At 36.7% G+C, this 27985-nt stretch overlaps 2 protein-coding genes and 1 long non-coding RNA gene across 7 annotated transcripts in view; 1 reads left to right on the top strand and 2 right to left on the bottom strand.

Annotated features, from left to right (window-relative positions):
* Window positions 1–8615, top strand: part of AASS (aminoadipate-semialdehyde synthase) — a 38296-nt gene extending 29681 nt beyond the window's left edge. For both annotated transcript variants that reach the window (XM_032220505.1, XM_032220504.1), the window contains 4 exons: window positions 1288–1403; window positions 3047–3135; window positions 5592–5768; window positions 6519–8615. In XM_032220505.1, the coding sequence (XP_032076396.1) occupies window positions 1288–1403; window positions 3047–3135; window positions 5592–5768; window positions 6519–6637 (501 nt within the window). In that variant the 3' untranslated portion in view covers window positions 6638–8615. The remainder of the gene's footprint in view (window positions 1–1287; window positions 1404–3046; window positions 3136–5591; window positions 5769–6518) is intronic.
* On the bottom strand, window positions 4245–5580 carry LOC116510884. Its single transcript, XR_004255695.1, has 2 exons — window positions 4685–5580; window positions 4245–4545 (listed from the first exon to the last, which is right to left on the bottom strand). It is a non-coding gene; the product is annotated as an uncharacterized LOC116510884 (long non-coding RNA).
* A 3390-nt stretch (window positions 8616–12005) lies between the features above and the next one.
* PTPRZ1 (protein tyrosine phosphatase receptor type Z1) overlaps window positions 12006–27985 on the bottom strand; it is a 58074-nt gene continuing 42094 nt past the window's right edge. For all 4 annotated transcript variants that reach the window (XM_032220985.1, XM_032220986.1, XM_032220989.1 and 1 more), the window contains 11 exons: window positions 27424–27558; window positions 27063–27226; window positions 26354–26489; window positions 24319–24465; window positions 22174–22267; window positions 21274–21347; window positions 18950–19078; window positions 18124–18273; window positions 15280–15422; window positions 13925–14060; window positions 12006–12986 (listed from right to left, as the gene is read on the bottom strand). In XM_032220985.1, coding sequence (XP_032076876.1) covers window positions 12846–12986; window positions 13925–14060; window positions 15280–15422; window positions 18124–18273; window positions 18950–19078; window positions 21274–21347; window positions 22174–22267; window positions 24319–24465; window positions 26354–26489; window positions 27063–27226; window positions 27424–27558 — 1449 coding nt within the window. In that variant the 3' untranslated portion in view covers window positions 12006–12845. The remainder of the gene's footprint in view (window positions 12987–13924; window positions 14061–15279; window positions 15423–18123; window positions 18274–18949; window positions 19079–21273; window positions 21348–22173; window positions 22268–24318; window positions 24466–26353; window positions 26490–27062; window positions 27227–27423; window positions 27559–27985) is intronic.

The raw sequence follows: 27985 nt of genomic DNA, 5'->3' as shown, positions 1-27985 counted from the left end.
ATGAGCCTTTTATAATTTTTATTGAAGATTTTTTAAACTTTTACAAAGTTAAAATTACAGGGGGGAAAAACCATAGGAGAGAGAAAAAGACATAAAAAAAAGAAAAATAGAAAAATTTAATAGTATATAGATCAAGAAAAGAGGAAGAAATAAAGCAACTCCTATCTTCTTTGCAGAGGTTGCAAGAATCAATCCCCCTCAAAAAAAAAATTACATAACATAGTTCACTTCTTCCCATCTATAACCCTTTTTATTCAGTAAGTCCAGAGATCACCGTTCATGTTTATCTATTTTCAGCAAAATCTTCATAAGGTCTATTATAGTCTATTATAAAAGTAGCTATTGCGCCTTCCCTAGTCAAATGTCAATTTAGCCATTTCTCCACATTCTGTCATCCTCATCCACTCTTCCATTGTGGATATTTGTATATTTTTCCATCTTTGTGCATATAATAGCCTTGTTGCGTCTCCTGTGAGTCTTTTCTTATTGTCTGTCCTTAAGTCCTATTAGTAAAAGTTCTGGTTTTAGCTGAATATTAATTTTTAAAATTCTCTGTATATGTATTTGTACCCAGCTTTTTAAAAACTTTTTCCCAAGTCTACCAAATATGGTAAAATGCCCCTTCATCTTTTGGGCGTTTCCAACAACAATTAGTGATATGTGTCAGAAAATCTCTCTAGTGATATATACCTACAGTATATCATTTTATTTTTAAAAATCTCTTAAATTATAAGACAATGTAAATTTCATTTCTTTTACCCATATTCTTTCCCATTGACCTATCTCTATGTTGTAATATGTTCTTAGCTTATGTTATCGTGTACTCTTTAACTCATTCATCTTCTATTTGAAATCCCAACAGTCATTTATACATTTTATCAATTGCATGTTCATCATTTGTTCTATACCTGATAGCTTTTTATCTATATTCAACTTCTTCCTCAGTTGTGCATATGAAAACCATTGAAAAATAAATCCTTCTATGGCAGGGATGGGCAATCATGGTCCCTTTACAACTTGTGAACTTCAATTCCCAGAATTCCTAAGCCAACATGGCTGGCTCAGAAATTCTAGCAGTTGAAGTCTACAGGTCAGAGGTGCCCACCTCTCTTCTATGGTCATTTGTTCTCAGGATTTTAAATTTTCCTGTATTAACAAACCTTGATATGTTACCCATTTTCCTTGCCTGTTGATTCTTTTGGTATATTTCTTTTCTGCAATTTTTTAAGGCCTCAGTACCTTGGTTTTCGGAATTTCAATCATTTTTCTTAAACTGCTTGTATTTAGAAAGAGCTAATGTGTAAGTTACTTGGACTTCAGCCTTCTGTCAAATACGATGAACTCCAACAGGCTGTCTGCAAACACCTGGATGGGAACAAAAAACAGTTGGAAGCAGTGGAATGGTATGATAGAAATTGTAGGATTTCCTCATTTTTTCCCTTCCACTTCTAACATTTAGATCTTTCATATACTGGACTGCTATAATGTTTTTCTTTAAAATGTGAATCAGTCATGTTTACCTTGAAATGTTTAGCTCAGTGAATAAATCAGTACTTGGATTTGCTTGCAAGATTACTGGCAAAGATTACTTTACTGGGGTTTTTTAAGCTGCCAGCCCTCCCTCAAATACCTCCAAGGGGAGTGTAATAATGTTTAGAACAAAAGTAACCTTATTAGTGAGATTGATTATAGAGAAAGCAGAAGGCAAGTCCCCAGCTAAAAATATTAGCAATATTCTGATTTTGCTGCATAGTCTCAATATAGAATGCATTACCAAAGGTCAGAAAATTGTATGACTGTCAGGGAATGTAGGAGGGAGGGGTGAATTCCAGAAGCAACTCAACCTTGAGGTTATGTGAGAGAGAAAGGAGATGAAGACAGTCCCACCATTATAGTTTACAAACTAAATGGAGATGGAGATACAGGAGATGCAGGATTATGTCTATAAATGTGAAAAAAACAAGAAGATCTTGGAAGAATCATCATGTAACATTCCTCGTTTTAAGCCTGATATCAACAGAACAGTCTGTCCAACCCCCTCCCCCCAACCATAGCTTGTACGAAGGCACAAAAGTATTCTTAGACTTCATGCTTAATCATTGGATAGAGAATTTCCCCCTAAGAAAAGGAAAAACTAACGATTCCCTGCTACATATCTTATTTATACTATTTCTTCATAGAGTTCCTTCTCTGCACAACAAATGTACACGAGGAGTCTAAAAACATGGCAGCAACCCGAAACTCCTTGAGAGAAATGCTTTTGTACAGCTGTTCATCTGTTATTTATGTTACAGTGCCAAATTGGTGTACACTTTATGACTATATGGGGTGAACTCAGAGTTTGGGGAGAAGATTAATCTCATACAAGTAGCCCTTGACTTATGACCATAATTAAGCCCAATTTTTCTGTTAAGCAGGGCAGTTATTAAGTGAGTTTTGCCCCATTTTATGACCTTGTTAAGTGAATCATGCATTCTGTCAGTGACTCTGGCTTCCCTCATTGACTGCTTGTCAGAATCTGGCTGGGAAGGGTTACAAATGGTGATCATTTGACCCTGGGATAAATATACAACAGAGGCCATGTGTCCGAATTTGGATCATGTGGCCATGGGGATGCTCATGTGTGAAAAATGGTCAGTTACTTTTTTCAACGTCGCTGTAACTTCAGTGCTCACTAAACAAACGGTTGTAAGTCAAAGACTCTTGCTTCTCAGTCATTCCTGTGCAGAATAGGAAATTCATACATCTTTGTCAATCCTGCATGTACTTAAACAGGGTATAGTTCTTCAACTTCTTTTCCTAGTTTGACATTTTAGGGTGTGAATTTTTAATAAGAAAATTGTGCCAGAAATTTGTATAAGTTCAGGTTACATACATAGCCTACCTATATCCATGAAAATATAATTTTCAGGGTAGTGGATAGAATTAAAAAAAATAGTTCAAGTGCTTTATGTTCTGCCCTTTACACTTGTTGAACAAACTCCATTTCACTGGGGAAAAGTCTTCTTGCTCTTCTTTGCATTATCTGTTTTTATCTGCCTTTCAGGTTGGGGTTACTTGGAGATGAACCTGTTCCAATAGCGCATAGTATTGTGGATGCATTGGCCAAACACATGGAAGCAAAGCTCTCGTACGGTAGGTGACAGGCTCTTCACCCATAGTTCTATTTTCCAATATAGGTAATTCTCAATTTATGACTGAGCCAGGAATTATGGTCCTAAGTCATTGCAGTCATTAAGGGAATCACTGTGTGACTGTGTCTGATTTTCCAATCATTTTTGTGGTGGCCATTAAGCAAATGCTGCAGTTGTTAAATGTATCCTTTTTACCCAAGGAGTATTTTTGGTGGAATCTGGAAGCTAATAAAACAAAGGAAGGAAATACCTAACTACCAGCTGGATTCCTCTAACCTGTCCTAATTAATGTCAAGGAAACAGCTGAGCATTGAAATGGCCAGACCACTCCAATGATACAGTAGATAGTCCTCGCTTAAGTACTAATAGGGACTTCAGAATCTGTTGTTAAGGAGCACAGCTATGTCAGCCATCTCAGGTTTGTTTGTTTGTTTATGTCAGAAGCATCACAATTAAAATAAGGCATACTATAAGGCATAAAAATTAAATTATAAAATTAAAATATGTACAAATTAAACAGATCTTGCCCAGAAACTAGCAACATTAATTGCATTCTGTCGTCCTGCCATGAGGTTCTCAAGTGTACACTGATCGGGGAACAAAGAGCAGGTATACATATGTGTTGTTGTCTCCATGTCACCACAATCGCAAAGAGCAGAAGCAACAGGATAGCCCCATTTGTTCAGAGGGTCTCTTGCACAATCTATTCAAAGATTTCCATATTTCCCAGCTTTCATCAGACCAAAGTGCCAGTTTCTCCATTGGTCCCATCCAGTGTTGCTTCTTTGTAGCTTTCCAAAGTTCCACTCTACTTTCAAATACTTCAAAGTCTTCCATCAACCTAAGGAAGCTTTTCCTGGATTTCAATCTCTGCTCAGATGGTTGTAGGGCATAGAGAGGGTTCTGTGTAGATGTTGATGAAATGAGTCTCTCTCTGTATGCTGCTGCTTGCAGGCTGGGAAATTGCCAGCTAGGTGGTAGATCTTTATCTAAAGGGGTAGGTTTAAGGCATTTGGTGAGAAGCAAGGGGAGGGGGCGAGTCCAGTTTTGGGACAACTATGACCTGGATGACTGAGAATATCTAGGCATTTGGTAATAATTCTGTGACCTTCATTCAGAGAAACATTTACTTTCCCAGCATGTCAGAGGTGGGTTCCATCAGTCACTACTGCTGGTTTGCTCGTGGGCACGTGCACACACATGGTTGATGCGTTCATGCACAGTGCAATAAAAATTGTTCTGTGCATGCACAGAAGGAAAAAGCAAGGTGGTGGTGCCAGTTCGGGGGATGGCAGGCCTAGATCACTGCTGGATCCAGCAGCCTAGGCCACCAAACCACTACCGGTTCAGCAGAAACTGACCATTGCAGCATGTGCTGATTTATACCAGACTGGGCGTAATATTGTTCAACCTCCTCAAATCGGGGGATGGCAGGCCTAGATCACTGCTGGATCCAGCAGCCTAGGCCACCAAACCACTACCGGTTCAGCAGAAACTGACCATTGCAGCATGTGCTGATTTATACCAGACTGGGCGTAATATTGTTCAACCTCCTCAAATATTTTTCCCTGTACAGCTATTGCCAGCTGTCCCAGGTAATCAAGCAGGAAACATGATCATATGAGCTAAATCTATTTTATTATAAGGCTCCATTAACAGATTCTTGCAGATCTGAAAGCGCAAACTTCCTGCTGCCACTTTTAATCATCTGATTAATTAGGGTGGGTCCATCCTACAATTCTTTCTCTGTTAATTCCTTGGAGACTGTACCCTCTCTTTGATTGTTTCCTAGACAACATCTCTTTCCCTCATCTCCCAAAGTCATTCACACATTCCATTTTGGTCATTAGTCAAAAGAATAATGTGACTGGTTGCAACACTTAGCAACCAGTTCTGCAGTTCTAATTGCGATCATTAATTGGCGACCATGAGGACCATTAAATGAGAACTTCATGTGACTGCATATTCCTGCCAGCTTCCTCACCTGTGTTTGCTCATCCTAACCTGGCAGGGAAGGCGATAAATTGCAATCACATGACCTTTTTAAATAGAGAAGTGAATCTTTAGTATGATTTGGATGGGAGTTAAACTGCTGTTTTAATGCATTTTTATTTTATGGCAAAGTTAGTGATAACTGAGTTTCATAATGTAAGTACAGATTTTTTTTACAATTAAAACTTTATTTAGCAATAACACAACACATACAGTTATGCATGGAGAGATGTATTCAATTCCCTCTTTTAAAAGGTGCATTAATAGTGCTCTGTGCTAATTCTTTTATTATAATCCTTTCATTGTTCTTAAAGGTATATTTTCAAAAAAATATTGTCTATGAATAACAGATAATTACTACTCAATATAGCATTAGAAAAGTTGTACTGTTCTTGAAATAGTTTTGCAGTTCACTTTTAATGCACAACTTGGTCAATTTTTAAAGAACAATTTCCTTTTGTTTAGGATCTGGAGAGCGAGATATGATAGTTATGAGGAATGAAATAGGAATTAGGCATCCCTCTGGTCATTTGGAAGACAAATATATCAATCTTGTTGTGTATGGAGATGATAAAGGGTATTCTGCGATGGCCAAAACGGTGGGGTACCCTACTGCTATTGTAGCAAAGATGATTCTGGAAGGTATGTAACTTTCTTCCCATCTTTTAACTAAGGAGTCCTTGAAAGTAATGTGGTTGCTTTAGGCAATTGTTATAAAATGCCTCCTGAAAAAGCACAACTTATTAATCTTATTATACCTTTTTATTTATGTGGTAAGTTAAGCCTCAGTGCCCAACTACTTATTTTAAAGGGCTTTGGTTACACTCAGTGAGATTTCGTTAAGATACATTTTGTTCTTCTAGCCTATGTCAGAAATATGCGTAATTTCCCATAACGATCCTGTTCTCATATTCCTAGTATGGTATGTTCCCCATTTTTATTTTTCTTTCACTTCTCTTTCTCTGAGTGAAAGGAAATGAATTGTTCACTTGAAATTAATACACTTGCAGCAGAGGTGGTATTCTATTGATTCAGAGTGCTTCATCTGAACTGGTAGCGGAAATCGTGTGTGGTCCCGCCCATGCGCCCCGGCTCTATGGCATCCCATTTGAGCCCCTTTTTAGCGAAAAGTGCATGTGCGGAAGGCTTAGCCCGTGCACGCTCACATTTGTGAACAGGTAGGGAAGGTAAGTAAATACCACCCCTGACTTGCAGTAGTGTTTCAAGAATAAGTAAAGACGCAAGTCTTAACTGCAAGTAGAATGCCATTGTATTTTTTTTTTAATGAAATGAGTACCTACACGTTCTTAAATGAAATGTTATAGAACTATTATGCTGTTATGCCCCTCTAAAATTTGTTCAAATAGAAAATTATATTATTTTGTATTTCAGGTGAAATTAACAGTAAAGGTGTGATCGTCCCATTGACAAAGGATATATATGGACCAATACTAAAACGTATTCAGGCGGAAGGCATTGCATACACAACCCAGAGTGTTATCAGGCAATAAAGCAGTCTTCATGTTCCTCTCAGCCACCCGTCCACTGAGTTTCTAGTATGCACAAATTGAAGCTTGAAAATCTGCCATGGATACCTTCAGCTGCAAAGTCTTCTGTGCTGAGCCCATTGAAATGAACAGAAGAGCAACAGCATTTCTATTAACCTCCAGCCTTTGGTTCAGTCTTTCACATGAGATTATCCTGTTGAATTGGGTTAATTAAAGGCTACAGTCCCAATGAACTAATTTGGAAGCAAGTCTCAATGACTTCTGTTTTATTTGTGTACTTATCACAATATTTATCATGGTATGTCATGGTATTTTTTTCTTCAGAAATGTAGGATTTTTATACATGAGGCAAGGCTCTTAGGACTGTGCAAAAGTATTTTCATTGTTTCATAAATGCTGCAAAATTGCTGCATGTGGTGAATGTTAAGACTATTTTCTAGTACAGCGTTTAAAATGGGTTTCTAAAACAACGTATTTCTAAATTTAGAATGATTTGCTCTTTATTAGGAATGAAGAGGTTTATGACTTAAGTGTCCATACTATTGATTTTGAAAAGCTCCCACTTCACCCAGATATGGTTATGCATTGTTATATCATTGGTCTTCTAAGAATGTGTAAGGGATAATTAATTTTCCCATGAGCCATTTTTGTAGTCACTTTGTGATTTGGTCCATATCTTGATGAGCATCTACACAGATTTCTTGAATGATAACTATAGAGTCAAAAGTAGTTTGGCTTTTTCAAAACTTAAATCATATTGTTGAGCTAGCTTAGTCTAAGCACTTCCAGTTAAAGGCTGCAATGAGCAGAATTGCAAATGATCTTTCTCTGGAATTCTGAAAACCTTCTCCTAAAAAGGAGATTTAAATGTGCAATACACCAGCCTTTCCTAACTTGATTACCCTCCAACGGTATTGGGATTCCAGTTTCCCATATTTTTAGACTGTATGAACAGTTCTTTGAATGTCATAAAACTGATACAGCTATAATATGATTTTATAGCCAAAGGGAAAACTCTTTTTCAATTGCACTTTTAATTTGGCATTTTTAATGTATTGAGAATATGATTGTTCTAGACACTTCTATAATACATGTTTAAAATCCTGTTGTGGAGGTAAAATGATCTACTTTGCTTTACATTTGCCAACTGTTATATTCCTTGAAACTATGTTTATATATTGGACAACTTCTAAATTCTGAAGTGCCATGTAAAGTTGCCAATTAGTTTATTTATTTACGTTATCTTAAAGATAGAATATTCTGCAGTGCCTTGTAAGGTCCTTACGAGAGAAACAATATAAAAACATGTTCTTATTCTGTAATGGACTTTCAGATCAGTGTCACACAAATAATATGAATTTTCTGGTTCAAATGGAAATATGCTGCATAGGAAGGAAACCAGGAGGCTTTCCTTAAAACCATTCTGGAATGGAGAAAAGTTTTTTTTTAATCCCAGGGAGGGAAAATGTGGGCAGAATTCATTTGGAAGTATAGATAAAAAGTGAATGTGATGGGAAAAATATGGAGTCTCCACTGACAACTGCAGCCATACACTGTTGACCATTCAGATAGCTAAACTAACACCAACATAATTTTCCTAGAAGTTTTAATTCCAAGATACAATGAGTGGTAGCTTTGGCTCTTTTCTTAGTATTCTTGGATATACAAATACTAAATTTACACATGGGCCCCTGATATTTGATGTATTAGTTAGGTCAGAGCAATTTTTAATATTGTATAATCCTGTGTTATACAATACAATTGTATTGTATAACACATTTACTGAGAAGTAAATTCCACTGTAGTGATGAAATGTAATGTGTATATACATGTGCATCAGCAGAAGCTTTAATATCTATATAGCATTAATATCCCTATTTTTTTTAATCTCACTTATGTTAGCAGAAGATAATTGCTATCTGAAATCATTTTTTAAACACAATTTCCAATGTTCTTTCTCTGCCTGTTGCGGTCACTGAGAAGTAGGAAAAGTGAGTACAAGATGTACAAACTGGAGCTCCGGTGGTGCAGTGGTTAGAATGCAGTACTGCAGGCTACTTCTGCTGATCACCCGCTGCTAGCAGTTTGGCAGATGGAATCTCACCAGGTTCAAGGTTGACTCAGCCTTCCATCCTTCTCAGGTTGGTAAAATGAGGACCCGGATTGTTGGGAGCAATATGCTGACTCTGTAAACCACTTAGAGAAGGCTGTAAAGCATTGTAAAGCGGTATATAAGTCTAAGTGCTATTGATATATTCACTGGAAAGTAGTGGAACTGCTTCATTTATACTTAGCAAATTTTGCAGACATTTTTTTGACGGCTGTTGGCCTGCAAACAATTTGCCACCTAATTTCACAACAAAATGCCTCACTTTGTACAATCCCCATAACAACCAACCTCCCCCGCCCCGTTCTAAAATAAATTTAAAATAAAGGTTAAATAAAGCTGTATTACTGTGCATTTCTGTGGCTCCTGCATACGAGAATGTATTCATGGAGAAGTGAGAGAATAAGGAAACTAAGCAGTAAGGAGTAAATGTATCAATAGAGTTTCAGGAGGAATGATATACAAGTTTAGACTTCACTCAGGGAAAAAGGCACAACCTGTTTAAGAGAAACGTTTTAGCTTGTGATGGTGAATCTTTTAGACACCAACTGCCCAAACCGTGCACGCACATGCCCAAAACTGAATGGCGTGCCCGAACACGCACATGCCCACACTTGCACATACATGTGCGCATGTGCAGCAGGGACTCAAAGACCAGCTGGCCAGCAGGAGGTGGAGCATCCCAGCACTGGCAGCGCAGCAAGAGCTAAGATCTTTTTCTTTCGTGAGCTTCTGTTTTGTTGTTTGCAGGGAAACAGAAGCTCACAAAAGAAACGCCATGGAGATCTGACCTGGGGTGATGTGTGCCAGCAGAGAAGGCTCGCCATCACGGTTTTAGGCAATCCAGAGTTGATTCAGATCATTACTCTCTCTTCCTGCCCAAATAAAAGGATTATCATGGAAGCCCTAGTTTTATATGGTTTTCAGTTTACAGTATCAGAAAGGGACAAGAAATTGCCTGACTAAATTCAGAGTCACTGACATAAAAAGTGTGCTTGTGAGAGACAATTTTGTAATTTGTATTGTTTTTGAAAATTGCTTTCTTGCAGAGACGTAAAGTGAAAGGTAATGTGTTACATTGGATTTTAAAAATCTGATGCTTTTGCTATCCTGCCACACAAAATAAAAATGTTTGACCTTCATGTGGGAGCAATTCTTCATATACGTGAGAATGTTCATACTGCATTGTTATCCTAACATAGTTTATGTACAGTTAGTGCAAAGAAGCATTAGACCTACATGCAGAAATGTTTTGAATTCTTTTAAGTATAAGGCATGCATTCATGTAGTAAAGTATTAATCGCAACAAAATCTCCTTAGCTTTTGAGATCACTCAAGTTCGGTTAAAAAGAAAAGTACAGTTAGCCACAGAGTGGTTTGTTCACTAAAAGGAAGACCTTCTATGGCTCATGAATTGATTTTTTTTCCAGAATTAACAAGGATTGGTAAAGTTCCTGCAATGTTACCAAATGTCAAAATGAATCTTAATGGATAACTTATATGTTTAGTCTAATGAAAAGAAGGACTAGGGGAGACATGATAGCAGTGTTCCAATATCTCAGGGTTTGCCACAAAGAAGAGGGAGTCAAACTATTCTCCAAAGCACCTGAGGGTAGAACAAGTAGAAACTAATCAAGGAGAGAAGCAACTTCGAACTGAGGAGAAATTTCCTGACAGAACAATTAATCAGTGGAACATCTTGCCTCCAGAAGTTGTGAATGCCCCAACACTGGAAGTCTTTAAGAAGATGTTGGATAGCCATTTGTCTGAAACGGTATAGGGTTTCCTGCCTAAGCAGTGGGTTGGATTAGAAGACCTTCAAGGTCCCTTCCAACTCTGTTATTCTAAAATATTATATATTAAACTATATGATGAAGTTGTTATAATTGGAGGGCTGAGCCCATGTGAACAGCACCAACAATATTAGAAACCTCCAAGGTCCCTTCCAACTCTGCTATTGTATTGTATATCCATAGCATTGGCCTCTTTTACAGCTAAGGATGCACTTTAGAATGTTGCCTGATTTTGTAATGAAATATTTGGTTCTAACAATGAGAAATGAAGCACTAAGTTAAAATCAAAAGTTTTGGTTAACAATGTGCCAGAAAGGTATATATTGGAACCATGAATCACTACTATCAGTGAAATACTGGAAAACTTCCAATTTTCATAGTGGTTGGACTGACTTTAGGAAAGGGACTATATACAAGAATAATCTGAAGGTTTGCCTTTGTTAGGATCATTTGTATTTCTGATATACTTATTTCTAAAATATATATGCCATTCAGTTCCCAAAAAGATTCTAAGCACCTTACAAATACAGATGTTGCTTGACATATAACTCTTTGTTTAACAATCATTCAAATTACAATAGCCTTGGGGAAAAGTAACTTACAACTTGTCCTCAAAGTTACAGCTGTTGCACTGCCCATTTGATCATGTGATCACAATTTGGCTTGGCAACTGGCTTGCATTTACAACTGGTTGCAGTCAAGTGATCATGATTTGCAACCTTTCCAGCTTGTTTCCAACAAGCAACATCCATTGGGGAAATTGGATTTACTTAACACCCATGTCAGAGGTGGGCTGTACTCACCTTAACAACCGGTTTGCTGGTTGTGAGCACAAGTGCTTGCTTCGCTCACACCTCTTCGGGGCTGAAACGGAGCTTCAAACATGCAGCTAATCAACTCAGGCAGCTCTGGTGAGTACCACAGGCATGGCGTGGAGCTTGTTTGAGCAGCGAGGGCAGGGGGAATCAGCCAGAAAACTAGTTATAAATGGAAAGGATAGTGGGGGGGGGGGGGTAGGGCCAGCCAGTGATCACAACTACCGGTTCACCCAAAATGGTCTGACCTGGCAGCAGCCCACCACTGAACCATGTGATTTGCTTAACAACAACAGTGATTCATTTGATGTACAATGACTCACTTAACCACATTGTTTAGCAACTGAAATTCCAGTCCTAATCATAAGATGAGAACTACTTGTAATTAAAAAAAAGAAAGCAACAAGGAAAACACCATCCTAAAAACCCCTAGTAACAGTAAGATTTCTCGTTGACGGAGGGCAAAAAGCCATCTTACTTGCCTCCTACAGGAAAAGGCCTTGCATAGATGTCACCATATCAACAGTAGCGTTTGGAGGAGTTGGGTGCCAAATGGAATCCTGAGTATCAAGGCCTGTGAACATTTTCCTGCCTTGCCAATATTTTGCTGCTGAAAAATGAAAAGGCATCTCTGAAGGTACAACGAGGGTCTTTAAGAGTGATGAGGCAGATTTTATTTTTGCCAAGTGTTCAATACAAGCTGAAATATTGATACTCATTTTTGTAATGCCGTGGATAGAAAACATTGAAACAATGCTTAGTACAGACGTTATTTTCATAGAAACTTCGTATTTCAAAACAAGTATATTTCGATTTCCCACAAAAGTTAAAATTACATGCAGAGATAGTTACCATTTAGGATGCATGACAATATATCAGAAGCTACTAAAATTAAGAACTACGTCATTTTAACAATGCAATTACACAGAACTAGAAAACTGACTTTGTAGTAAAATATAAAAATCTACAATTATAAATATAAATTTGGTCCATGGAATCCACTCTAGAAATATTTACAATAAGTATCAGTTCTACTAAATGCCTACTAAAGTCTTAAAATGTTGAATATTACAGAGAATATATTTACATTCTACCATATTAAAAGTTAAATTTCTAACAAAAGTATTAGGAGTGCTATAAATAACAATGAATTGGATACTAAAATGTGTGTTGCTGAAAACTTCAGCATCTATAGTTATGATAAAATTTAAGTGAAAATGTAATCACAAAAATTAAAAACTAATACTGTAAAAGACTACATACCATTCTTAGAAACTGCAGAGTTCAGTAAAATTAGTTCAAACATAACAAAATGCATTACGAGATTTTTTTTTCAAAAAGGCACACATTGTTAATGCATTTGCAAGAAATGTTTATTCAAATCAAATGAAATTTTAAAAAAAAGATTATCTAATAGCTGGACATCACCCTGCCCCATGTAAAAAAAGGAAATATTTCCAGCTCTGGATAATTGCTCTGTCATATTTTGATTGAAGTCAAACTAATGATTCCAAGCTTTCCGCTGCACTGCCATCTGGTAAAACTGAGCCATTACTGTCGATGGATATCGAGGGATTTTCTTCTTGCCTTGAACTAACAAGACTGAGGACAGTTTTGTACAAAAACTGGTAATGGTCCTAGAAGATTATAGGTGGATAGAAAATGATGAGACATTACCGTGGCTTGTATGGATTACAATCACTAACAGCACATTCAGTCATCAGGAAGTAAGAAACAAGCAACTGCATGCTCAGGAGATGGTTGTCAAGGAGAGACATTTTCCTGGCTAAGAATAGTGCCTAGGTAATGATAGGGAGTAAATATAAAGTGACATTTCAAAATGGTAAAAGAAGTTGTTCCTGAGTTATAGATCAAGTATATCCATGCTCAGAAAATTGGCAAATTAATTGTTGCCAAATTGAAGCAATGCCAGGGTGAGATTGAAAAATTGTAGCAACAGATTCTCAGCTGGGTGGGCATGGCCATGGGGGCATGACCTAGTTGGCTTCCTGCACCACAGCAGGGGGGCATTTTCACCCTCCCAGGCTCCAGAGGCTTTCCTTGAGCCTCTGGGAGGTGAAAACAGACTTCGCCAGGCTCCGGAGGCCCTCTGGAGGCCGGAAACAGACCCGTTTCTGGACTTCTGGTGGGTTCGTTTTTCACCTTCCCCAGGCTCCAGAGGTTTTCCTTGAGCCACCAGAGTCCTCTGGAGGCCAGAAGTAGGCCCATTTCCAGACTTCCAGTACTTCTGGTAAGCCCATTTTTTTTTGTCTTCTCAGAACCTCCGTGCAGGCCCTGCACTTACCTGGAATGATGAATGGGCTGCGTGGAGACTCCTGGGAGGGCGGGGAAGGGTAGGTGGGGTCAGCCAGTCCTTCCAACTACTGGTTCGGCGAACCAGATTAAAATTAACATCTGGTTCACCTGAATCGGTCTGGGTCCAAAGTGGCTGAATCCCACCCCTGCCAGGCCTGCTATTTTAAATACTTAAAATGAGATTTTCTCTCTTTGAGAATGGAATTTCATCCCACAAAGAATGCAGTTTCATCATGCAGAGTAATTCTTGGCTACTTACAGTATCTGTGAAGACTCCAGGTCTCATCAAATTGACCATCTTAGCTACATGATAAACATCCACACAATTTTCATTTTCTAGCTGATGCATAAGTGTTGTTAAAGCACAGAAGGTACCCGCTGTCACTCCTCCATACCTTATGAAACAAAATACATGAATGTACATCTAGAAAAAGAACATGCCTTACATTTTGATAAAATACAAAGCTGCTTAATAAAAATACCATTTAGGACTTACTAGAAGGGTAGAGAATCTATCAAATGTGATTTATTTATGATCAACTACTAGTTCTGATCACTATTAGATGGGCATATGCATTAAAAACATATTAAAGGATTCAAATTCTCTCATTTAAGAGCATCCTTAGTTACCACTTGGCCTGTTTGATTGTTGCAGTTCTTATGAAACATAAAAATATATTTTTAAAAAGATGCATGCACACTACTTTTGGACCTTTTAACAACTGGGTTATTATAAACCAGTAAATATCTTGCCTTCTACTCCAGAACTATGCTTGCTGTTATACCATCTTTCTTTTTTTCCCCTTTTTCCTATTTCTCAAAATCATTTCTTGTATGTGTTTCTTGGATCGATTTTGAAGCTGAATTAATGTCTTTGAGTTGACATGACGTTACATTTTCTGTGCCACTACATATTTTATTGTTATCCTTTTAAGTAGTTTTATATGTTTTAATGTGCAAACATAGCAACAGACCATGTAAATGCATTTTGTTGCCTTAAATTACAGAGGATAGTGTTAGGGCACCTGACTAGAAAGTGGGAGGCCATGAGTTCTAGTCCCACCTTAGCCAGGAATGACTTTGGGACAGCCCAACCCTCCTCACAGGGTTGTTGTTGTGGGGAAAATAGGAGGAAGAAGGAGTAACTCCAGGTATGCTCACCACCTTTAGTTATTTGTAAAAATAATAAAGGCAGGATGCAAATAAATAAATAAATAAATAAATAAATAAATAAATAAATAAATAAATAAATAAATAAAACCTGATTCTTTTTTTCTGACACAGCAATGACTGAATAGTAAGAAATTATTAGTCATTGCTTTCGCATGATCTTTCACTTATAATGATTTTCTTATTCTATTAAAGTGTTGCTATTTCTTTTCCACGTACTCTTAAACTGTTTTGCTCCATGGACAGTTCCCACAGATGCAATAATACTGAAGTACTGGCAGAGTCAAGAAGGCATTGTTAAGAGATGTTGAATACTGGCACTTTTAAGTGGAAGAGAAATTTGGCTCCAATTTCTTTCTATAAATATGACTTTTATAATTCAAAGATGCTGTACAAAACATACATAGAGATGCCAACAATTATTGAATTTGAATTAATACTTACTCATCATGCACAATCATAGGGCCATCTCTGTTGGAAGTTTCTTCTTTTATGATGCTTATAAGTTCAAATGTTTTACTAATAGGGCTATCTGGATTTGGCCATCTTGGACACTGAAAGTGCCTCACTTCAAGAACGTAATCATCCTCAAAGATTAAAAAAAATAGTGCATTTAATTGATTCACATTTATAAAACAGGTGAATCAATACAACTGAAAAACATGTTTGGCTTGAAAATTTCCCACAGTTCTGTGAAAAGGTACTTGCCCTCTTTAGGATTTTCTGAATGTTGACAGATCTTTGCCACTAAATCCATTACTGAGATATAAAAGATTGAGTGAACAGAACCTCAACTTCCTCCTCCTCAAATGTTTGGGACATGTTTCATGAACAAATAATCTTACACATAATGTCCCAGTTAATCTATATTCCTTTAAGAAAACAAGAGTGACCTGGCTTTTTTTAGCTCATTCAAGTGAAATTCTCATATGCAAATTCTAGTCGCAAGATATAATACCTCTGAAATTAATATTTTGAAAACCTGGGTTAAAAAGTCACTGATGCTTTTCAATCTGGAAAAGTTTACAAAACTATTTCTAAAATTCTGGGGTTCTACTACTACTTCAAGACATATTTTAAGATTATGTCTTAAAGTAGTAGTAGAACCACAGAATTTTAGAAATAGTTTAGTCTTAAAATGGAGAATGTTTGGAAAAACAGTGAATTTTCCCAATTTTCCCATCCTGTTAAAATGAATAAAAAAGTGCAACATAAAAACTGAGAACAGCATTAAGAGAACTGCAATCCTTCTGCTTGCCAAAACAATTGCTTATGTCAGTTATTAAAATGTATCTCTGTGGAGGAATGTTTTATGGAGAAATGAATCAAACATGCCCACATTTTGTCTACATTGATATTGTTATTTCTTCTGGAAGCCAAATTCTGTGTTTTACAGTAAGACTTTCATACAAATTATGAAGCATGGAAGTACGGCCATGAGTTGTTAGGGTTGTTTTGCTGCCTTGGGAACTAGATATTTGGTCATCATTTAAGGAACCAAATTCTTTGCTTTATATTAGAAAATTGTACATGAGAAAATGAAAACATTAACAATTAACTGAAGATGCTGAAGAACAAGTGGGTTAAGAAGCAAATTACTCCAAACAGGTACAAACAGGTCTATAGAAAATGGGTTAAAAAATTTCAAGATTTGCTTGGATTGGACAGATTGGCCTAAACCTTATACCCGTGATGGCGAACCTATGGTATGCAGGCTAGAGGTGGCACACAGAGCCCTCTCTGTGGGCGTGTCCGCTGTCACCAGCTGTGTTTCTGGTTTATAAGGTTTATACTTATATAACTATAAGGCAGTGATGGCGAACCTTTTTGGCACCGAGTGTCCAAACTGTAACATGTGCATGTGCATGCGTGCATGCGCCAGAAACCCAAAGACCAGCTGGCCAGTGCACATGCATGTGCTGGCCAGCTGATCTTTGTGTGTGCCAGAGTGCTGGAAACTCAAAGACCAGCTGGCCAGCGCATGCATGCACACTGGCCAGTTGGTCTTCGGATTTCTGGCGCATGCACACATGCACATGCACATGTTCCAGTTTGGTCACTCGGTGCCAAAAAGGTTCGCCATCACTGGCTTATACTAATATTTTGACAGATTGTGAAATGAGCTGCTCATGCTAGAAAATTCTGAAATGATATTGAGCTGAAACAGCTTGGCATGGAGTAATGGCCAGGGTTCTGATATAGGAATATAAAGAATTAATAACTAATTATGAGGAGCATACTAATAAATTAATTGTTAATTCACTGCCTCGAGTTACTTATAAGGTGATAAAGATTTTATTAGAATAAAATGTAATAAATAAATAAACTGCGATTACTGCATTTGAAGGTGGTACAACAAGATACCAATTACTTTTTCACTACCTATTGGATCCCAATGTATGAAATAAATGAAACAAGCATCAATGTGACTTGTTCACTCAGACTCCTTTTCACATCAACAAGACTATATCAATTTCTGATAACATTAAATGGTAGTTAAATAAAAATTAAGAACCTTCAAAAAGGTTAAATGCAGGTAGTCCTCTACTTATGACCACAATAGAGCCCACAATTTCCATTGTTAAGTGAGACATTTGTTAAGTGAGTTTTGCCCCATTTTACGACTTTCTTGCCACAGTTGTTAAGCGAATCACCATAGTTGATGAATAAGGAACTGGGTTGTCCCATTGACTTTGCTCATCAGAAAGTCTCATATGACCTTGGGACACTGCAATGGTCATAAGTATGGATCAGTTGCCAAGAATCTGGATTTTGATCACATGTTCATGGGGATGATGTATAGGTTGTAACTGTGAAAAATGGTCATAAGTTGCTTTTTTCAATGCAACTTTGAATGGCCACTAAATGAACTGTTCTAAGTCGAAGACTACCTGTACTTGTACTTTTTTATAAAAGTATATATACATATGTAATAGTTTAGAAATGGTTTCCATGAAGATTTTAACTTTAATAATTTTTTATTATGTCTCTATATACTGTATCAATGATCCAAATCTGGGAACTTGTATAAACGTGCTTAGAATTATATTTTTGGTTGTTATGAAAAAAACACTTTAAGAATATTCCAACCAAAGAAGAAATAATTATATTCACTTTATACCTTATTATGGCATATTCCATTATGGCATTTGGAATTGCAAAAATATAAAATTACAGGGCTAGAAAGCAAGCTATTGTAACCCCACCCCTAAAAGCAAAGCAATCATCTGAGTTGTGTTTTATTTCAAATAACAGTAACTCTATTGTATAGAAGGAGAGCAAGTGTACTTGTGTAGCTTCTAAAATGAAATCCTGGATTATGAGCTTCTCTTCGTTGGATAAACACTTATGCTCTTCTGAAATCAGGCTGACTTTAAAGCTCTCACAGTTTATAGGATCTTCTTTGTTTGGCCAGTAGACAAATTCATCTTCTGCCTGCTAAAAGGAAAAGAAAAAAAAACCCTTCAGATTAGCTATGAAAAAAAGTAATAAAGGTTATTTTAATAAACTAAACATGATGTCATTTAATTGCACATTCTAAAATAGGTCAGTAATCATGATGACTTTAAGCTTTATAATCAAGATTTTAAAAATATGCTTTAAAGCAGGGGTCTCCAACCTGGGCAACTTTAAGCCTTAGCGTACTTCAACTCCCAGAATTCCCCAACTGGAAATTCTGGGAGTTGAAATCCGTCAAGGTTTAAAGTTGCCTAAGTTGGAGATCCCTGCTTTAAAAGACATTGTCCTGTCTTTGTTTAGAAAATCAGTAATTATTCAATGCATTTTAAAGCATAAATACCAACTTTTAAACAAAGTTATCATGGTAACACATGCCAGGCAACAGTTTCCTATCTCTATTCTTATGACAGAAATCTATTATCTTTCCAGAATTCCATCATTTTAAGTATTTTATTTTATTATCCCTATTATGTCCAAAAGACTATTTTCCATGCCTTCATTAAGATATTAGTAATGAGAAAAGCATTTTTTAATATCATTTTCTTATTTTTAACACCGAGTTCACTAATCAACAAAGCGATGAGATTCTGTTTCGTGATTAACAACTCAAGTAAGTAATAAAAATGCTGATATGAAGCAAAGCATTTAATCTTACCATATTCTGACTGTCAGGGAGCATAACAATTATTTGAGCATTGTGATCCCATATCATTTTCCAGAAATCTTTGATAGTGTGTAGCAAAGGATGTTGGGTAATAATGAATTCATTACTTTGATAATAACCCTGTAAAGAATACAAATTAAATTAAGGACACCCTGTTTCTCATAAGCATGTGTTTCTTATAAGGGGTGCTCTTCCTTTTAATAGGAGTGTGCTGTTTCTTACAAGCCTCAGAAAAGGCATAATCTTATTAAAAGCAAGAAGATTCCTCCAGAAGATGAAGTACTAAACCAATGCATACACCACAGATTATTGCAGAAACACTTCAGAGGATTTCTTGTTCAACCTTTTCTTTGATCTGTTTTATAACTACATGGTTTAAGGCAGTGATGGCTAACCTTCAGCACCTGAATCCCTGAAATGCAATGCGTGCGTGCCCCCATGCATTCACCCCCCTCATGCATGCACATGCACACCCTGCACATGCCCCCTCCCCTCCCCTGTGCATGCACCCCCTGTAAATGCCCCTCTCCTGTGCATGCACCCTTGCATGCCCCCGCCCCTACATATGCATGCACATCCTCCCTTCATGTGTCCCACATGCACGCATGTATGCCAGAGACCTGCCGACCACCTGGTTGGAATGAGGGACACGCATATGTATGGTGCTGAACTAGGGCGACAGCTTGCATATCCACAGAGAGGGCGCCGCATGCCACCTATGGTACGTGTGCCATAGGTTCGCCATCACGGGTTTAGGAACTTTTTTAAATGGTTATATTGGCAAGGAAGAATATTAAATCATTTTCATTTCTTTGATAGCGAAGATGTTATTTTCTGTCCAAACGTAACCCCAAAGGTGCTTTTTCCAAAAGGCAATTGGACTTTCTTTTTTTCCTTGAAGTTGTCTTGCTTCTCATCCAGGAAGCTTCTTCAGTTCTTCAGAGTTCTTCAGAGAACTGAAAAAGCTTCTTGAATGAGAAGCAAAACGTCTTAAAGAAAAAACCAAGGAAATCCAGTTGCCTTTTGAAAAAGCACCTTTGGGATAACCATGACCTGGATTCCTGAGAATCTCCATAGATATTTGCCTAAAAGTACGTTATTTTTGCATATCTATGCAAGATGACCTACATCAGAATTATTTGCAAAGCTTTTATGAATGCTAAACAGGAAGTTATTTTCCTCCATGCCCTTGAAACAGAACATTAATTAAATCACATAAAGCAGAACTATTGGGGGAAAAGTGAAAGACCTGGTAGATCTTGGCAAAAATAACTGCAGTAGTTTAATAGTACCTACACTATGATTCTGTATAATCTGTATTTAATTCATTGCTTAAAACTGATTTTAAAATGTTGATCTAGTAATTTTACTAGTTCTCGGTAAATATACTTCAAATTCGCTATTTATATATTCAATTAGAGTGATACATAATTTTTGTTTTTGTTTTTATGGTTTTAACTATTTTTAGCTGTTTATAGATTTTTTATTTCCCTTTTATTTTCTAAGATTATTTCCCACTGCTTTTTCTCTCTTTAGTACAGTACAGTATTAGTATTAGTACAGTATATAATCCCTTCACTGTACAGCTTGTTAAAACATTTAAAAATAAGAAAGCAACAACACAACAAAAAGATAGCAGAAATGCTATCCTTTTATTATATTTGTTTTTATATTTTTCATTTTTTAATATTGATCCACAGAACACCTTCAGATTGCACCATGGATGTTCAGTGGGACTGATTATTTAGCTTTGCTTTCTTTCCAAAAGTTACAAAATAGATGAATTAAAGTTCCCAAAGATGATGCCTTTCATTAAAAGGACCCCAATATGAGCTTGCAGCCCCTGGCCTCTATGTCCTTTCAGTCTGTAATCAGTGGGAACAGACTGAGCTGGAGAGGAAGGGATTGCTTAAAGCTGCAGCTACTCCATCTTTGGGTTGGGATGGTTTAAAAAGCTACAATTAAACTGTCACATCCAACTATAAATAACCCCTGCTTCCTAACTTAAGGACTGGCATGGATTTCTGAACAACTTTTCAACTTAAAGAAAGCTGTGTCATGATATCTAAAGCCAAATATTGTGTAATATAGTGCTGGTCCTTACATTTTGCTTGATTACATATACATGTATTCAATCCATGGATGCCACTTCACACAAGATAATGGCAGCTCTTTGGTGTTTTCTTTGTCCTATCTAGTCTTGTTGCTGGTTTGTTTGGTCAAAAGCCTTGGCTGACACAAAAGAAGTTCCTCAGAAAGCTGACACCAATGTGTAGATCAATTCAAATTGTAGTGTGATTTACAAGATAACTCACCATAATATAGGAAGCATTAATGTAATCAGTGCCCTCACCAGACAATGATGAAATACCAACTCTAGATCTTTCCACTGTAACACAAAGATAAGAATTTATTGGGATGTGTGTTGCCAAACACCAACCATGTTCTGACATATATTTTAAAATTCTCCAAATCAGAGAAACTGGAGGAGCACCAGCTATTAACACAGGAACTAATATCTGCAGCTATATCTATTGTATTTATTTTACTGAGAGGCCTGGTTTAATGTTCTGTTGCTGAGATCTGGAAGAATAATGGGGCTTTCCTTTCTTTCACTCTTCCATCTAAGCAAATGATACTTTTTGGATCATTTGTACATTGGATCCATACATTTTATCCCTTCAGATGAAGTTATGGTAAATTGCTCCTCCTCCATTTAGTAATGTGTGAATGGTCTGTAAATTATGAGAAGAAATTTTTCTTTCTTTCTTTCTCTCTCTCTCTCCTTCCTTCCTTCCTTCCTTCCTTCCTTCCTTCCTTCCTACTGAAAGTGTATAAAATACAAAACTGAAAAGAGAGGATTTGGGATGATCTGAGTTACATTATCTGAATTGTACAGTCTTTCACAAATGCAGTATCATTTCAAGGTGCATCCATCTTATCCATTTTGAATTATATCTATGTAAGCTTACATAGAAAAATACCAAAAGTTAATATACCGGTAAATGACTACTTACCACAATGTTCAATATGCTGCATAAATAACTTCAAAATTGGTCACAAATATTAAAAAGGGAAAGTGCAAAATAACAGATTCATTTTCCCTAAACTTCCTTTATCATGCTATACTTCTGGTATATTAATAATAACTGCAATAAAATCACTGTCTTAATTTTGTGGTTATATTTAGTAAATTTTGTTTTTGACAAACCTACCAGGAATTATAGATGAAGTCCTGTTCTTTTCTCTGTTGTACTGTTTCAATGCAGTAGAATAATCACACTGCTGTATATTTGATTGGTTCAGAAGCTGAATAAAATACACATATAATAATAGTATTAATAATAAATGAACAACTGTAGTACCACTTGAATACCATCGGATTTGACAAAATTGCCATCAGTCAATTGCCAAAGGCAGTTTTATTCCAAACAGATTCCTGTGATGATACCTTTAATGTCATCAAACATCCACACCTGCCTATCCCAGGTCCTTGGGAAGGACTTGATAGATGAATAAATATGCCAAACCTAGTCTGAAAATCTGGCTGACTTCGCAATGAACCATAATAATAAAGAAGGGTTGCTTTAGATGGATAATGCATGTTTCACTTTATCCCCTTATTATCTCAGAATAGTTAATGCTTTTAACACGACTGCAATACTTCTGCATCAAAGTTATTGACATACATTCAGCTACCAGGATACACACAGGGACCATATAAAATGTTCGGTCCAGCGATCTATAATTTTTCTAAATCTCAAGTTATACTAAAAATTCAACTATGAAAAAGTAAAATAAATTAATGATGGAATTCCAAAGTACAACAAATTTATTTATATTCTGCCTTTGTTATTTTTAGAAATAACTCAAGGCAACCAATGTTCCTTCTCCTATTCTCCCCACAACAACCCTCTGAAGTGAGTTGGCCTGAGAGAGACAGAATGACTGATCTAAAGTCATCCAGACAGCCGGCTTTCATGCCTAAAATGGGACTAGAACTCATGAACTCCCAGTTTCTATCCAGGTGCTTTAACCACAAGACTTAACTGGCTCTCAGTGAAAGAGGTTTTGTAATTAGTGGTGCAGTTTAAGATCAAAGCAGTTGATGAGGATTAAACATCATCATCTAGGTTCTATAGCAGGAACTGGGACATGATATATCCATAAAGATACTGCTTACTATTCATTGCCATAGATATCCAGTAAAAAATATTGGGTTTCTGTCTGGATGGTCTCTTGTGACGAGCCGAAGGACAGAGAATGGAAGTAGTGATCTTCCTCCCATATTTGGGCATACCGGGGGTTGTAAAATCTATCTATCTATCTATCTATCTATCTATCTATCTATCTATCTATCTATCTATCTATCTCTCTATCTCTATCTCTATCTCTATCTCTATCTCTATCTCTATCTCTATCTCTATCTCTATCTCTATCTCTATCTCTATCTATCTATCTATCTATGTATCTACCTACCTACCTACCTACCTACCTCTCTCTCTCTCTCTCTCTCTCTCTCTCTCTCTCTCTCTCTCTCTCTCTCTAATCTATATCTATATCTATATCTATATCTATATCTATATCTATATCTATATCTATATCTATATCTATATCTATATCTATATCTATATCTATATCATCTATATCTATCTATCTATCTATATATATATATATATATATATATATATATATATATATATATATCTATCTATCTATCTATCTATCTATCTATCTATCTATCTATCTATCTATCTATCTATCTATATATATATATATATATATATATATATATATATATATATAATTTTTTACAAAGAGCCTAAGTGATCCAAGCTTCAGGGAGGAAAAGCAAATTCCATTTTATTCCAGAAAGGCATTGCAACTGCAATAATAGAAAAAATGAAAAAAACTTGTGTTATGATGTGTTATGATGTCAAAATGCAAACCCTGGAGTTTTCTCTTGCATCCCAATGTTGTACACATCTGTGTTATTCATATCAATTGTGTTACGAAGTCATAACAGACATTTTGTCATTTCTGCTTAATCTGCAGACCCTAGAAATATTATGATAATGGTCCTATGATTTTAGTGGGTCAAAATGTTAGGCAGCAAAAGCATAAGAATATATTTCTCTATGGCTCACAAGTAGTGTGAACTTTGCTTGCTTTATTTATTTACAAATTTATATAGCTGCCCAACCCACACACAGTGATATTAGCATGCAAAAGGCACAGAACAAAATGCCAGATAGTTAGAGGTAAATAATCTGGCATGCTTCACATGGCAGTATTTGCAACGCAGTTGAGGAAACAGCTGAGGCAGAATTGCAAATTTCTTGAAATCCAAACAGCCTCACCTTGAACTGTTTCTCTAATCTTGTCTTTCCCATTGGTCCTGGTATTAAGAGTGAATTCACATAGGCATGAATGTGATTTTCCGGTACTTCTGTTTCTTTGCTTAGTATGGCTTCCACAAGTGCATCATGAATGAAGATGTACTGTTCCTAATTTACAACATGAAGAAATAGTCTTGGTCATAGCATTAATATTTATTGTGATCTAATGTTCAATTTAGACCATGTCCTACTATAAACTATTCAGCAGAACAGACTAACTAACAATTATACCAGTGGTGGGGTCCAGCTGGTATGGCCCGACACTACCGTACCGGTAGTAGCCGGGAGCAGCTGACAGCGTACTGGTACGGTGGCTCATTTGGCCCACCTGTCCGCCCACTTTCTATATCTGCTTTTAAAGCAACCAGCCAATTGCACACATGCGTACAGCGTGTGGCGTCTGTGTGAGCTCCAACAAGCAGCTGGGAGTCACAGGGGCGGTGGAGTGCACAGGGGTGCGCGGCACATGTGCACAAACAGGACGTGCAGTCCCGTGAGCAGCATACCAGTAGCGACAGGGAGAGGAACCAACCACTGAATTATACACATTTTATTCCAAAGTCAGAAACATGTTTTCTACAGTTACAACAATTATAGAAATTGCTACATTACCATGCTTATATTCATTACTGATCACAGGAGGCATCAACAAACTATAAGGTGTGTAATATTTCATTTTTGTTAGAAATTGTCAGTCATATGTAGTCTCCTGTGTTTGGACTATATGCTCAATTGCTGAGTTCCCTTTTTTCACACATATATATTTGCAGGTATATAAGAATATTTTGAACAGCGCTATATTTTAAATCCATCTTAGAACTGCATGACAAATTTGTAGTTTTTCACTTGAGATCTAGAGCAGAAAAGGTCATAAAAAGGTCTCATAAACTATAATAGTAACATTAGGTTCCAAGAAAGAACAGTTTAATGCTCCTGATTCTGTCTCCATTGTTCATGTAAGCACATTTCGGATTTCTTTGAATTAGTTGAAGAGTAAAAATCAGGGAGCTGATATTGAGTTTATCTTGTAAAATAATGTAGGCATTTTCTACACGTTCCTTATAAAACCTTTCAAAATACGGTTCCAGTGCACTCTTTCATTTTGGAGTTCCCCAATGACACACACACAGATTTACAAGACATTTTTTTTTCTGTACAACTGGCTTCTTGTTTCAAGTCAGCAATGGTACCAATGGAGTATGGTTAAAACAAAAATTCAAGGATGGCCCCAGTGACATGATCAGCACATAAAAAAATCAGGTGGAACTTTGATAGTACCAGTGTGGATGCCATCTCTTTTTTTGCCCACATGCCACTGCAATGTAAATGTGGATGAAGCTACAAGTGAAATATGCATATGGCAATTTTCTGTGATAGATTTTAATTAATTTATCTAATATATTTCTCTAATGCACTGAAAAGGTTACAGGTAGTCCTTGACTAACAACAATAATTATGCCCGGAATTGTGGACACAAGATATTGGCAGTCATTCATGACAATTCATAACACATGACCATGCCTGATTTTATGGTCTTTTATGGCAGTCATTAAGAGAACATTACAGACATTAAGTGAATGCTGCAGTCATTAAATGAACCCATTGTATCCAATGGGCCTTTTTAACTTGGTTTCTGGCAAAAATTCATGGCCAAGTGACCATGGGACGCTGCAAATGGCTGTAAATTGCCAAATGCTCAAAATGCCCATAATGTGACTGCAAGACAGCCACTGTAACCTCAAATGATCCCTAAGTATCTGGCCATAAGTTAATGACTATCTATATATTTCTTTTTCAAAACTAATGAGCTTTCAGGTGGTATGTAACCTGTTTTATAGGTGGGGCAGGGGAAACATTTTATAACAGGGCTCTGCAACTGGTATTGGAACCATAGAATATTTTTATTTGCCTCTTTTAAATCCATTTAAAAAGTTACCTTTGTGAGTTTTAATGATACAACATGGACAACCTAATTCAAAGCAAACCTTTTTCTTACCTCTGTCTGCACCAAATAATTCCTTTGTGTTCGAATATGCTTCAGGAACCCAAATATGTTGACAGTCCCTTCATGTTGAATTTGCTGGAGCATGCTGTCTAATACTATGTACGTGCCTGTCCTTCCAACACCAGCACTGTTAAAAATTAAAAGTGAAGGATATATATAAATCTGAGAAAAAGCATCAATGCGACTATTCAGATCCATTCATTCATAAAAGGTCACTCACAGAAGAAAGGACTTGATGCCTCCTTGTGCATAGTTGAAAACAACATTTTACACTTTATGATTCAAAATCTGCTTTGTTAACGTGAAACCTAAACTAGAAAGCCAAGTTGTAAAGCAGACTGAAGTCCACATGAATTGAAAACATTAAGAAAATATAGCTTCCTTATGGAGAGGTTCATTGTGTTTTTCCTAATAATTAAAAGGGGAAAAGGGGAATAAAGATCTAAGTCAGGGGTAGTCAACCTTTTTATACCTACCACCCACTTTTGTATCTCTGTTAGTAGTAAAATTTTCTAACCGCCCACCGGTTCCACAGTAATGGTGCTTTATAATGTAGGGAAGTAATTTTACTTTATAAAATTTATAAAGCAGAGTTACAGCAAACCCCTATCGCCCACCATGAAAGCTGGAACGCCCATTAGTGGGCAGTAGGGACCAGGTTGACTACCACTGATCTAAGTGAAAGATGAGAACCACAGACCTGCAATGCACCACCACAGGACCTACAGCATGTCTTTTAGCATAGGCTGCCTTTCGAACAAATGCCAGCACTGGCAACGTGTATTCAGGAACACCCATGTCAGGCCACTGAGTATAATGATACTGAGAAACTAAACGACCACTTGACCTTCCTTTTTGGGAGCCCTGTGACATAGAATAAAAATTAAATCAACAACATTTATATTCATTGTATAGTTTTATAAAGCCACATCCCTCACGATGTGACTGGCAATGTACAAAATGAGTCAGGTATTATTATATAAGACAAAACAATACAAAGCAAAACCAACAGATCCGAAACAAAATCGAAAACATAAGCCACAACTAACGGGAGTATCCACCTTCTTCACTTTGGTGTTCCTGATAGTGAAATTCCTCACGGTGTAATAGGCGAGAACATGAATGCTCTTTTGGGTCACCAGAAAATTTCCATATTCTTCACTGCCATCAGCAGGCCAGTACTGGTCACATTTTCTCTGGCAGCCAAGAAATATACAATGTTAATATGGAAAGGAAGCTATAAAGCATTATTTTAACTAGTAAACAGTCCGAGCATGTGTATTTAAATATCTCTATTGCTAAGTAACTACATTATATAAATGGTTTGTGAATGCTGTTAATTCCCCCGAGACTTTGAAATTTTAAAATATTTTATCTGATTTGAATGGAATGCTAGGCATGAAAATGGCCAATCGTGTTTGAATAATAGTACTAAACTAGATTACTTTCAATCAAGGATTAAATCTTTCTTTCCAACTTTCTTCAATGTTTGTATTAATTTTGTGGAATTATGGAATTCACCAATACAAATAAGATCAAATCCAGATTTCTGCCTTCAAGATTCCTGGAAGTGCAGCTATCATTTTTGAAAGCTAGAGAGACAGAGGAGATTTTATTAAGAGC

This window comes from Thamnophis elegans, chromosome 7, assembly GCF_009769535.1.
Source record: "Thamnophis elegans isolate rThaEle1 chromosome 7, rThaEle1.pri, whole genome shotgun sequence".
In the NCBI taxonomy this organism is placed as follows: Eukaryota; Metazoa; Chordata; class Lepidosauria; order Squamata; family Colubridae; genus Thamnophis; species Thamnophis elegans.
This window is presented reverse-complemented; position numbering and strand designations above follow the sequence as displayed.